The 13,054-nt window shown below is 40.6% G+C and overlaps 1 protein-coding gene across 3 annotated transcripts in view; it reads right to left on the reverse strand.

The window, feature by feature from the left end:
- KAZN (kazrin, periplakin interacting protein) overlaps positions 1 to 13,054 on the reverse strand; it is a 579,480-nt gene that overhangs the window by 73,796 nt on the left and 492,630 nt on the right. For all 3 annotated transcript variants that reach the window (XM_031962824.1, XM_031962825.1, XM_031962826.1), the window contains one exon: positions 4,140 to 4,329. In XM_031962824.1, coding sequence (XP_031818684.1) covers positions 4,140 to 4,329 — 190 coding nt within the window. The remainder of the gene's footprint in view (positions 1 to 4,139; positions 4,330 to 13,054) is intronic.

Here is a 13,054-nt window from a genome sequence, read left to right on the forward strand (position 1 = left end):
TCAAGAAGCACTGGGATCCCACCCATTTCTGCTAACTTTTTTGTTGTTCTTCAGTCATTTTTCAGTCACATTTGTCTCTGTGGCCTTATTTGGAGTTTTCTTCACAAAGATACTGAACTGGTTTGCCATTTCCTTCTCCAGCTCATTTTACAGATGAAGAAACTTGAGGTAAATTTACTATTATGTCTGAAGCCAGATTTGAAGTGAATAGGGTTGTGATGGCACTTAAACAGAGTGCAATGGTCAGAACTGTTTGATTCTCTTCTATGAACTCAGAAAGATGATTCTTCCTAATTCCAGTGTGCTACCTAATTGCCTCTGCTAACTCTAGCAATCCAACACATCAAGAATGGCTTTGCTTTCAGATACCTCATACAGCCTTAGATAACATCAGAACCTTTATATATTTCAGAAGATCCACAGATCTCCTCAATATCCAAAACAAATACATACAAACCAACAAACAAATCTCTAGGTCCTCCCTTCATCTCCAACAAGAAGCTTCTCCCAATGCCTCCAGCTGTCAATGTCCCATAGCACCAAAAACTACCTTGTGTTTAATTATCCTTCAACACCCAAACAATAAGAAATGACCCAAAGCAGAATAAGAGTCTCAGTCCTGAATATCAAATGAGATACACAGTAGGTGCTACCTAAATGCTACTTATCATCATCATGATCACTGAAGGTCTTCAAGTGGAAGGCTACTTATTTTCAATATTGTAAAAGAAACTCTAGTTCAGAATTCACTTGAAATTTCCAGTAGCTCTGAAGTTCCCCAGCTCCTATCTCCTCTCAGCTAAATAGTTTTATTATCAATCTCCTTGCTTCCAGATCTTTCCCCTCTTCAAAACATTCTCCAATCAATGAACAGATTCATATTCCTAAAGCACAGATCCAACTGTGTTATTCCTCTGCTCAAGAAGCTTTAGGGACTCCCTATGCCTTCAAGCATTACATGTTAGAAAGTGAACTCCTTGAGAGAAAGGATCATGTTTTCATTTCTTTTTGTACCCACAGAACTTAGCAGAGTGCTTGTTAGCCTAGAGTTAATTTTATTGATTCTTTTCAGCTCTTCACAATCTGATTCCAATCTATCTTTTCATTTTGACTCCCCGCTAAGGTGCTCTCTGTTCTAGCCACTTGGTGTTTACTGTACAGGCTACTTCCTATCTCTGGACTTTCGAACAAGCTCTTCCTCCAATTGGTACGCAGCATACAGAATTTTTGGTGCAGTAGAATATTATCTATATAGATATCTAGATAGCATCAGCATCATCTAGGAGCATCAGTAAAGTCCTCATGTCCGTGGATTCGTTCACTCAGGGCTTTTGGAATCTCTAGGTCCTCCCTTCATCTCCAACAAGAAGCTTCTCCCAATGCCTCCAGCTGTCAATGTCCCATAGCACCAAAAACTACCTTGTGTTTAATTATATATCCACTTATTGGTGTATGTGTTGCTTTCCCAGAGTAGAATATAACCCTCGCAAGGGCAGGGATCCTTTTTAATCTTCTATATCCTTATCAACAAGCAGAATACTGAATATTTAATAGGAAATAACAACATAATGTCTGGGGCCGGATTTGAACTCATGATTCTTCCTGACTCCAGGCCCACATTTTATCAGTTGTGCTACCTAATTGCCCCTGCTAATACTAGCAATCTTATCAAATCAAGGATGGCTTTGCTTTCAAATACTCCAGAAGATCCACAGTCCCCAATAATAATAAGTGTTAATAAACACTTGTTGGCTGGCGCAGCTAAATGATACAGTGATACAGCATTTAGGAGGACCTAAATTCCAATCTGGCCTCAGACACCTACTAGCTCCCCACCAAATATAACTAAAAAAAATACTTGTTGAGTATTGGGCTAAATTGGTTCTATGAATGTGGGCATTTTCTCTACCAATATCCATGAAAACCCACTCCCTCAAAATTACTTTGAGTTTATTTTGAATGTATTCTGTACACACGTGGTCAGCAGAATTGGACATAATAATCTCATTGAAGTCTGTCCATCCTAATCTATCTTTCTCATATGTTTTTGTGGTTGTTCAGTCATTTTTTCATTCAGGTCTGACTCTTCCTGACCCATTTGGGTTTTTTTTTTTTTTTTTTTTTGGCAGAGATACTGGATGGGAGTGCTGTTTTCTTCTCCAGCTCATTTTACAGATGAGGAAACTGAGGCAAATGGGATGAAATGACTTGCTCAAAGTCACACGGGCAGTGGGGGGGATCTGAGGTCAAATTCAAACTCATAAAGATGAGGTTACCTGACTCCGGGCCTGATACTCTGTCCACTGAACCACCTGGCTGCCCTTCTCAAATGTTTAACTAAAAATTTAAACTTTAATCACTTCAGAAGAATAAATGTTACAAACTTACAAAAAAAATTTAAATTGTAAAAAATACTTATTTTTCTTAATAAAATTCAGTGTGTCTTATGCTACATATCACTTGTCAGTTTTCAAACTTTAAAAAAAATAGTTTCACAGTGGCCAAAAGAATGATATCTGTAACCCTCACCTTCGGAGCACCCAAAGAATGAGGTTTGGATGGATGCAGGAGCCCACAAGAAAAAGTCTAATGTGGATGGAACAGGTGGAGCATCTTCTCCCAATTCACTGGACTGAGAAACTCATCCAGAAACTGCCACAGGTGTAATAAATCAGAACAAGGTGCTCTGTCTTGTTAAGACTTAAAATGGATCATTCAAAATTCACAAAGGAAAATAAATAGAAAATAAACTTAAATAATTAAGCTTTCAAATGATGGGGGCAGGTTAAGACTGCAGCTTTTAGACTTTTGAGGTTATTAAAGCTTAAAATTACACTAAGGCTTTTGGGACACCCTGTCTTCTCCTGTCCTGTCCTATATACTAAACTATTGTCTATTTTCCCTACTCTGACTCTAGTAACACAGTCTGAGATGATGTCATCCAAATGCTTCCTATTGAACTTGAAGTTTGCTAAAACCCTCAGGTCTTTCTAGCCACAACTCCCCAGTCTGTGTTTATGGGGTTGATCTGTTGAATTTAATGAAAAAAACCCAGCAGCTTTGGGCCTTCGGTGCTGTCCCACTGACCTCCTCTGTCTCATATGGTCTTGTTGCACCTGCCACTTAAATGCAGCAAGCTTTCCATCATGTCTTATCACTCTAGCACGAGACACTGAGACCGGGAAGATTTAGGATCACAACCCACTTGTGGCATCCACTAGGTGTCATTCCTAGGGATTGGGTACAGGACTTCCTTCCTCTTCCTCAGCTTATTAAGAACCACAATCCTCACTTCACGGGGCTGTTAGAATACTTCAGTGAGATCATCTAAGCAAGGACTTTGCAAATTTTAAAGAGCTATACAGATGCCAGAGATTATATTATTGTTGTGATTATTATGGTTTTTATCACAAAAGGGGAGCGGGATAGAATCTGCCAGGCCCAGGGTTGGAGGGCTCAAGACAGGGAACTAGAGAGCTTCTAGGGATCATCTAAGATGATCCTACACTCGTTTGGCAGTTTGGAGATGTCCATGTATCCCTTTTCAGAATAAAAAATAAATAAGCATTTATTAAGTACCTACTGTGTACCAGTATTGTGTTAAGTGCTTTAAAGATATTGTCTTATTTTATCTTCACAACCACCTTGGGGGGTAAGTGCTTTTATTAGCCCCATGTAACATATGAAAAAAGCAAAGTACAAGGGGATAAGCGACTTGCCCAGAGTCACACAGTTCCAACTGTCTGAAGTAAAATTTGAACTCAGATCTTCCTGACTTCAAGGTCAGTGCTCTCTACCCTGAACCACCTAGTTGCCTCTAAAGAAGAATGTTTTTTAAATGCATAAAATAAGTAGCAGAGGATCACAAAGGAAATATGTTGAAATGCAATGATCAAAAATGTTCTTGGAAACCAAGAGCAAGGATCCCCAGGGTTAAGAACCCCTGATGGCCAAGGACTTTAGATGGAGAAGCCTAGAATTCTGAGGCCACCACAGGGTTCCGGACTTTGAACCACTGGCCATGAGTAGGTTAGAATTTTGGTGCTTTTTCCTAGAATTTTCCACAAGAGCCAGCCTCCTCCTTTGATGGAAGGCTCCATTACAAGGCAGCCATTGCTGCCAGCCCTGCGGGGACTCACCTTGCCGGTCGGTGGGGTGGGGGGGATGTGAGTGGTAGAGCGTCTGCTGGCTCTGCCGGATGGCCGCAGTGAGCGGGAGGTCCGCCTGCATCACCCACTCCTGATTGCCGTTGAGAACTGTCTCGCCCGGCATGGCGAGGGAGTGCCTCTTGGGGACGTCCTTGGTCAGGGTGGCTAAGGACTGCTTTGCCTGATCAGAGAAGAGGAGAGAAAGAGATAGGACGGATTACACGGGGCTCTTCCACCAGTGCTGTCCCCCATTCCCACCCCTGCACAGCCCAGCTTTGGAAAGCCTCCATCCCTTTTACTTTATTTATTTATTTATTTTGGCTGAGGAAGTTGGGGTTAAGTGACTTGCCCAGGGTCACGCAGCCAGAAAGTCTTAAGTGTCTCATTTCTTTTACTTTCAATGACTCTTCACCAACCACCTCCATGAAACTGTCTCATGGTATTACAAGGGTGTGAAGCAGGAGCAGTGGGGATGTTCCATGCCCCCAGAGTGAGTGAGTAAGAGACAAGGCAGCTGGACACATGGTCAACAATGTTGCCTCTCAAAGGTGGCAGGGGATCTGAGTGTTCTAAAAATGTTCCACTTTGTCACTGAGGACCAGAAGGAGGATTGGAACCCTCCTCTCCCCAAAAAAACTCCCTTCATCCCTGAGCTTCTCAAAGTCCTTGGTTCTTTTTGGCAGGAGAGCACCTTTGGGAATGAAACTCCTGAGAGTTTACATGTCCAGAGGTCTATCAGAGACAGTGGGGAACACACAGAGAACCTAGATTCATATCCCATCTCTCAAACTTAGTGCAAGCCATGCAAGTTCCTTCCACTCTCTAGGTTTCAGGTTTCTCATTTGGAAATTGGATCTGAAGGTCTTTAAGGCTCCTTCTTGTTCTAAATCTATGATTCAATGATTCCAGAATCTAAGGGCTTGAAGGTTTATTCCCTCTTATTCAGGAGTACAAGTTATAGAGATTCAGACAGAAATGTGGCTTCAACCGCAGCCTGGGAAAAAGCTCCTGTGCCCAGTATGGACATCCTGCAGGAGGACGTCACTCCTCTCCCCAGAGATCACCTTTAGAAAGGTAATGCTGGACTCCAGGAGTCAGAGATTCAGAGAACTGGGAGGGCCCTTAGAACATAGAATGTCAGAGCTGGGAGGGAGCTTAGAACACAGAATATCAGAGGCAGGAGAAATTTTGAACATAAAATGTCAGAGCTAGAAAGGAGCTTTAGAACATGGAATGTCAGAGCTGGGAGGGAGCTTAGAACACAGAATATTAGAGCTGGGAGGAAGCTTAGAACACAGAATGTCAGAGCTAGAATGTGTGTGTATGTGTCTGTGTGTGAGGGGGGAAAAGAGAGAAATAAAGAGAGAAAGAGAGAGAGAGAAAGTGTGTGTGCATGTGTGCACATATGCATGTGCACATGTACACACATTAATACTGTGAGAAATTATTATTTCTCTCTTCTATTAATAACCTATTATTGATTCAGGACCAAAGTTTTTTCCTTTTCACTTCCTCCTCCAGAAATCAACCAGAGTGGGAAATCTCAAAGACATCACCAGGCCAAAATTTAATCAAAGATAATAAAAGAAAGTCTGAGTTTGGGTTAATGGGTGCATTCCTACTCATTGTGTTTGCTCACACAAGTCTGGGAAAATGTGGATCCTCTCTTTTCAGGTCTGGGAAAAAGGTGGATCCTCCCTTTTATCAGATAGGTGATAAGGAATTGATAAGTATATTTGACCAAGATTTGAGTGATCCAAGTCACATATTCCGAGATTCCCATTACAACATAGCCTAGCCTGTCACATAATATTAATTCTCTTAATTATTAACTATTCAGAGTTGATTGCCATCCTCAGAAACACCCATTCTTCCAAGGGCATATATACTGTGAGACCACGGAACCATGAGAGAGCTTTGATCTAAGAAAGCTGGCCAAATAATGATTTTTTTTTAATTAATGAACATATTGGCATGATTAATAAAATCACTAATTATGCAGAAACTATATCTCTAGGTAATTCTGTAAAGTTGTAAAACATTTTTTTCAAATAGTATTTTATTTCTCCATAAACATATAAAGATAGTTTTCATCCTTGCAAAACCTTGTGCTCCAAATTATTCTCCCTCTCCTCCCAAGACAGCAAGCAATCTGATATAGGTTAAACATGTACAAAACTTCTAAACATATTACTAAAAACTTTTAAAAATCATCACAGTGTGTTTGGCTTGAGAAGTATAGAAAGACTGCTGTAATGAGCAGAACCAAGAGATTATACACGGCAACAAGATTATATGATGATCAATTCTGATGGCTGTGGATCTCTTCAACAATGAGATGATTCAAACCAGTTCCAATTGTTCAGTGATGAAGAGAGCCATCTGCACCCAGAGAGAGAACTATGGGAACTGAGCATGGACCACAACATAGCATTTTTACTCTTTCTGTTGTTGTTTGCTTGTATTTTGTTTTCCTTCTCAGGTTTTTTTTTTCCTAGATCCGATTTTTTTTTGTGTGTGTGCAGCAAGACAATTGTATAACTTTGTATACATATATTTATTGGATTTAACATATATTCTAACATATTTAACATATATTGGACTACCTGCCATATAGGGGAGGGGATGGGGAGGAAGGGAAAATTTGCAACAGAAAATTTTGCAAGGGTCAATGTTGAAAGATTACCCCATGCATATGTTTTGTAAGCTTAAAGAAAGAAAGGAGAAAAAGGAAGGAAGGAAGGAAGGAAAGAAGGAAGGAAGGAAGGAAGGAAGCAAGGAAGGAAGGAAGGAAGGAAGGAAGGAAGGAAGGAAGGAAGGAAGGAAGAAAAAAAGGAAGAAAGAAAGAAAGAATGAAAGAAAGAGAAAGAAAGAAGAAAGAAAGACTGCTGTAGTGGGAATCAGGTAGATTTGAGTTGAAATTCTAATCCAACCATTTACAAGCTATGTGATGACCCTTCTTCCCTGATCTTTCCCCAAACAAATCACTTGGGAAAAAAAAATCTCTGTGCCTCAATTTCCTCATTTGTGAAATATAAGGAGAAAAGGGGAGCTTGGATTTGATAGTCTCTAAGATTCCTTCTAAATCTATGCTCCTCTGATTTATGAACAGATACTCCCTAATTTCCAGCCTGATTTCTCATCCCCCTCATGGTCTCTACTTTGTAGCCAATTCTATAACTGAATAACAATAGATTCTGACAATCTCTATTCCCTACCCTCTATCTATCATCTCCTGTTACAACCCCAGCAATAATAACAATTAACTTGAGAGTTTGCAAAGTACTTTACATATATGCTATCCCATTAGATCCTCCACAATAATCCCATCTTGGAAGTGCTATTATTATTTCCATTCTACAAATGAGGGAACTGAGGGCTGAGAGGGGGGAAAGTGAAGTACCCAGTGTTATATTGCTAATGGCTATTTGAGGCAGAATTTTAACTCATGTCTTTTTGTTTCCAGCCACTATTTTGAGTAGGTACTTAGGATTATTCCAAAGTTCTGAGATAACGTCCATTAAGCATATTGCCAACTTTAAGGTGCCATATAAATGTCAGAGAGTAGGGCAGAGGGGCTAGAAAGACAGCTTTTAAGACAAGACCTCTGACCCTTCCTGGCTGTGGCCCCTGGGCAGGTCACAGAGCTCACACTTAACAGCTCAGTGCTTGAGGTAGCCCTCCACTATTTCAAGTTGAAGAGGGGCTAATTTGTATAAGGAGAGGAATTTTCCTCACCTGGAAGTTCTCCACAGCAATAAAATCCTAGATCCTGCCCTCATTTTTATTACAGCCCCTTCTAACCCTGCCATTTCAAAATATTTTCCCCTATGGGTGGACTTGATATCTCTCTTTCTAAAGACCCCCAGGGTTGCAAGTCTGATCACCTTTGGGATTTCCCAGGGGATCTGATTCCCTCAGCTAATTTTCTCTTTTTTGGGGGGGAGGGGGGCCTGTCTAATGCACCTATTCTCTGAACTCCTGATTATTTTGTTATTTGCACGTTTCATTTCCCTGCTCTCAGTCTCCAGCCTGACTCATTTTAACTTGTTTTCACTGGGGGCTAAGAACAAGGGATGGAAGCAACATCCCTTTGTACGGGCAGCAGAGTCTAGCACATAGTAGGCTCTTAAGTGTTTGATAGCTTAGCGAGATGGATGGACAGATAGAGTGATCACGGACAGACAAAACTCTGCCATTTTTTAGTGCTCCTATCAAATGCAGTTTCTGGGGCTGGCAGGTCCATGAAGCTATAATCTCCCATTCAATTCAGTTCCACTCAATTCGATATCCTGGAGAGTGCTGAAGCTCAAGTCTCAACAAATGACCATCTGGATGACTCTGGGCAAATCATATTACCACCTGATGCCTCAGTTTCCTCATCTGTCAAAGGATGATATACTGTCTAGTGTCTAGCACCTTAATAGTCTTAAAACTTCTTTAGTGCAGCTCTCTCATTTTATGGATGAGGAAACTGAGGCTTTCAGAAATAGGACTTCTTTAAGCCCATTTCTTACCCACTATGCAACACTCCCTATATATCTGAGATATAGCAATTGCTTAGTTAATGCTCATGGTTGTTGATGTCTGTGGTCACAAAAAGTATAAGAAGGTGGCAAATTGGGGATTCCAAACCAGGTCTCCTCTCTCTAAACTAGGAGTCTGTCCCTGTTTTTATCCTTAAGCAACATCCCTTAACCTGTTGGCCTCAGTTTACCTAATAACAGAAAGGGGGGAAGAAGATTTTCTTAAAATGCCAACTGAAAGAGGGGCCAAATCTTTCACATATTCTGATGATCTGTGGACTGCACAAAATGCTTAAGCGAGCATAAGCCTGAGGCTTAGGAAGCAGGTCCTTCTGCCTTCAGAATTCTTTTAAGCACTATGTTGGCTAACTATTAACCAACAATGACGTCTCCTGTCTTTTCAACTGTATCCACACCTTCTCCTCCTCCCCCACTAAGAGATGGGGACAAAGGTATTAATTAACCAGACTTAGGGCCTCTGAGGATGACACATGGCCCCAATCCAGGAAAGAACTGGAGATTTACAGCTCGGAAAGGCAGGTAGCTAGTTATATCTTCAGGCATGGATGAGAATCAGGTTTTTTCTTATAGCTGAGACCCCAGATTTTGGTCTCGATGTGGTTTTATCCTATTTCCATTCTAGAAAGACAAGTTAAGAGCTGGGACTCAGAGGGGGAGTTGATTTATCTCAGGGAAATCACATTTGGTCAATGTGGAGTTGGGGAAAAAAATTCCAGTTTGAGAGGGAGGTTACCTGGGTTTAAGACTTGGCTCTGTCAGTAACTTATCTTCTCTGGGGCTCACTTTCCTTCTACATAAAATGAACTAGATAGTTTCTAGGGTTTATCCAGCTTGAAAACTATTGAATGATATTTGAAAATAACTTAGTGTAGCACCTGGAACATAGTAGGTGCTTAATAAATCTTTGTTTCCCTAATTCGTCCTAAAATCTCATGAATCCTTTGAAAAAAAATCTTAGACTGGCGAGTCAGGAAAACTAGGTTCAAGTCTTGGTTCTGCCAATTAAAAAGTCTGCGTGACCCCTCTTTGGGTCTTAATTTCCCCAAGTATAAAATGGGCTAATTTAGAATAGGGCTTCTTAAACTTTTTCCACTTGTGACCCTTTCTTTTGCCTGAGAAATTTTTACATGACCCCAGATATATAGGTTTATAAAATAAGTATACAAATCAAACACAGAGTGAAAAGAAATCATAATTTTGCAACTTCCACATTTAAGGGAGCCCACATGAAGTCTCAAGCCACAGTTTAAGAGAGTGGACTTTTGGAGAATTGTAACACGGCTTCCAGTTCTGAAAATTGAATGAGTCTCTATAAAAATCTGATTTTAAGGTCAGCTTTTATTCATGTTTCCTATACTAGCATATTGTTAAGTGCCTGACACTGAGTTGAGTGGTTTTAAAATCCGGATCCTTACAACCACCTGGGGAAGTAGATGCTTTTATTATCCATGTTGTTACAGATTAGGAAACTGAGGCAAACACAATTAAATATCTGAAGCCAGATTTGAAATCAGGTCTTCTTCATTCCATCACTCTCTCTGCTGCGACATCTAGCTAAGCAATCAAATACTCAAGAACCTACTACGCTGCTACACGGGGTAAATGTGCAGTTGTTGTTCAGTTGTTTCAGTCATGATCTTATTGGGGGTTTTCTCAGGAAAGGTTCTAGAGCCGTTTGCCATTCCCTTCCCCATATCATTTACAAAAGGGAAAACAAAGTTTAATGGGGATTGAGTGACTTGCCCAGAGTCACACAGCAAGTTAAGTGTCTAAAGTCAGATTTGACTATAAACTTGGTGCTCTATCCACTGTACTACCCTGCTCCCTATGAGAATGAAGGAAGGTTACGGTGGAAGAGTGAGAACCAGTTAAATGGACTTAAATCTGGACAAGTCACTTCATTTCTCTGGGCCTCCGTTGATCTGCAAAATGAGCTGAAAGGCAAAGAGAAATGTTTCTAAATATTGTGTTAAAGGCTCTGCTCCCAATCTCAGGGAGTGATGAGAAATCTAGGCACTAGATGTCAGTGTTGGACAACAAAGCCCAGCCTGGGAACGGGACCGTCCCAACCTGGAGCATCTCTCCCTGCAGACTAGGAGATATCCACAGGCATCTCAAAGCCCCGGAAGGGCAGCTGTGTGGAAAAGGGACTGGAGAAGCCTTGGTCTGCCTGACCCAAAGGGTCAAAACTAGAAGCAATGGATGGAAATTGTAGGGAAGAGAGGTTGTTTTTTGTCTTGTTTTGTTTTGTTAATCACAATGAAGAGAAAAAATTCCCAACAGAGTGGTCCCTGGTTGGAATGGGCTACCCAAGGAGGCAGTGAATTTCCTAGCCCTGGAGCCTTCTGTAAAAGTGTGGATGATCACTGTCATCCATGGATGCTCTTATATTCTTTCCACATATGACATTTCCCGTCTCCATGTCTTTGAATGGGCTAACTCTTCTCCCCCCACCCCATGTATTCCTTCTCACCTCTGCCTTTTAGAATCTCTAGTTTCCTTCAAAGATTAATTCAATTCTGCCAGGTGCTCCCATCACTCTGCCCTCTGTTGCTGGTGCCTTCCCCTCCCAAAATTATCTTTAATCTATATATAGTTATAGATTTTTGTAATCATATGTTATGGTTCTCTCTCTCTCTCTCTCTAAATTATTTTGTAATCATTCATTATTCTATCCATTTAATTTATACGTAATATATAAAACCATGTATAAATTAAACATATAAAATTATGTATATAATGTATATTACTTATCATATACTGTTATGTAATATATAATATATATTTTATTTACACACATACACACCCACATACATTTTTTTCCCTGAGGTAATTGGGGTTAAGTGACTTGCCCAGGGTCACACAGCTAGGAATTATCTGAGACCAGATTTGAACTCAGCTCCTCCTGACTTCAGGGCTGGTGCTCCATCCACTGCATCACCTAGTTGCCCCCTACATACATATTTTACGTACACACATATCAAAGTGAGGGGATAAGTTATAAGCCTATTTGATATGTTTTAGGTAGGTACAAGTTTTCTTCCCCCTCTTCTAATAGAAGGTAAATGCTTTGAGGACAGGCTTTTGCTTCCTTCTTTGCACAGCTAGGTGATGAAGGGGCACAATGGACAGGGTGAGGAAGGACTCAAGAAGCTCTGAGTTCAAATCCAGCCTCAGACACTTGCTAGCTGTGTGATCCTGGACAAGTTACTTAATATCTCATTTGCTTCAGTTTCCTTATCTGTAAAATGAGCTGGAGAAGGAAATGGCCAACCATTTTAGCATCTTAGCTGAGAAAATCCCAAGTAGGTACATGAAGAGTTAGATGCAACTGACAGACCAAACAACTTTGTATTCACTTGTGCCATATCCGATCAGCATCCCCTCTGCCCCAGCTCTACACCCTCTCCTGGAGGAATATAAACTCCTTGAGGGCTTTAGTTTTGCTTTCCCCCTAGAGAAATGCCAGGCATACAGAAGGCGTTTAATCAGTACTTCATAAATTAGGCTGAAATGACAAGACCTTCTTGGGTGAAATTTAGGTCAAGGTCTTAGGATCATTCATTTAGAGCTGAAAGAGATAGATGGAAGGTCATCACACCCAATTGCACATTTTTACATATAAGGCAACTGAGGCACAGAGAAGCTGTCACCCAAGGTCGCAAAGGTGGTAAATAGCAGGTCCTCTGACTCCAAATCCAGCCTTCTCTCTAGGGTATTCCTATGTCAGAAGGGCTGCCTGGAGAGCATGGTGACCATGAAGATGGTAAGACCCTACACTATTGCTGCTGTTACACTCTGAATTACTTTTCCCCACTAGCTGTAGTAGGGTGAAAGGAGGAGCAGATCCTATGTTTGCCTCAGTTTCCTTAACTGTAAAAAGGGGATAATAATACCATATAATTTCTGATATGGTTGTGAGATAAAAATGAAATACTTGTAAAGTGCTTAGCACAATGCCTGGCACATGGTAAGTACTATATAAATGCCAATTGCTGTTGATGTTACTCTACTTTTTAGTACCACACTAGTACTACTACCACTACTAGTACTACTACCACCATCACTACTAACAGTTCTTCTTTTACTACTATTACTACTACTACTTCAACTACTACTACTAGTACTACTATTACCACAACTACTACCACTATTACTAAGACTACTACTACCACCACCATTACTACTACTACTTCAACTACTACTACCATTACTACTAGTAGTACTATTATTACCACTACTACTACCACTCTTACTACTATTACCACCACCACTACTACTACTATTATTACTAGTACTACTACTACCACTAAAATACGACTACTACTACTACTACTACTACTACTACTATTACTATTA

Source organism: Sarcophilus harrisii, chromosome 3, assembly GCF_902635505.1.
Source record: "Sarcophilus harrisii chromosome 3, mSarHar1.11, whole genome shotgun sequence".
Lineage (NCBI taxonomy): Eukaryota > Metazoa > Chordata > Mammalia > Dasyuromorphia > Dasyuridae > Sarcophilus > Sarcophilus harrisii.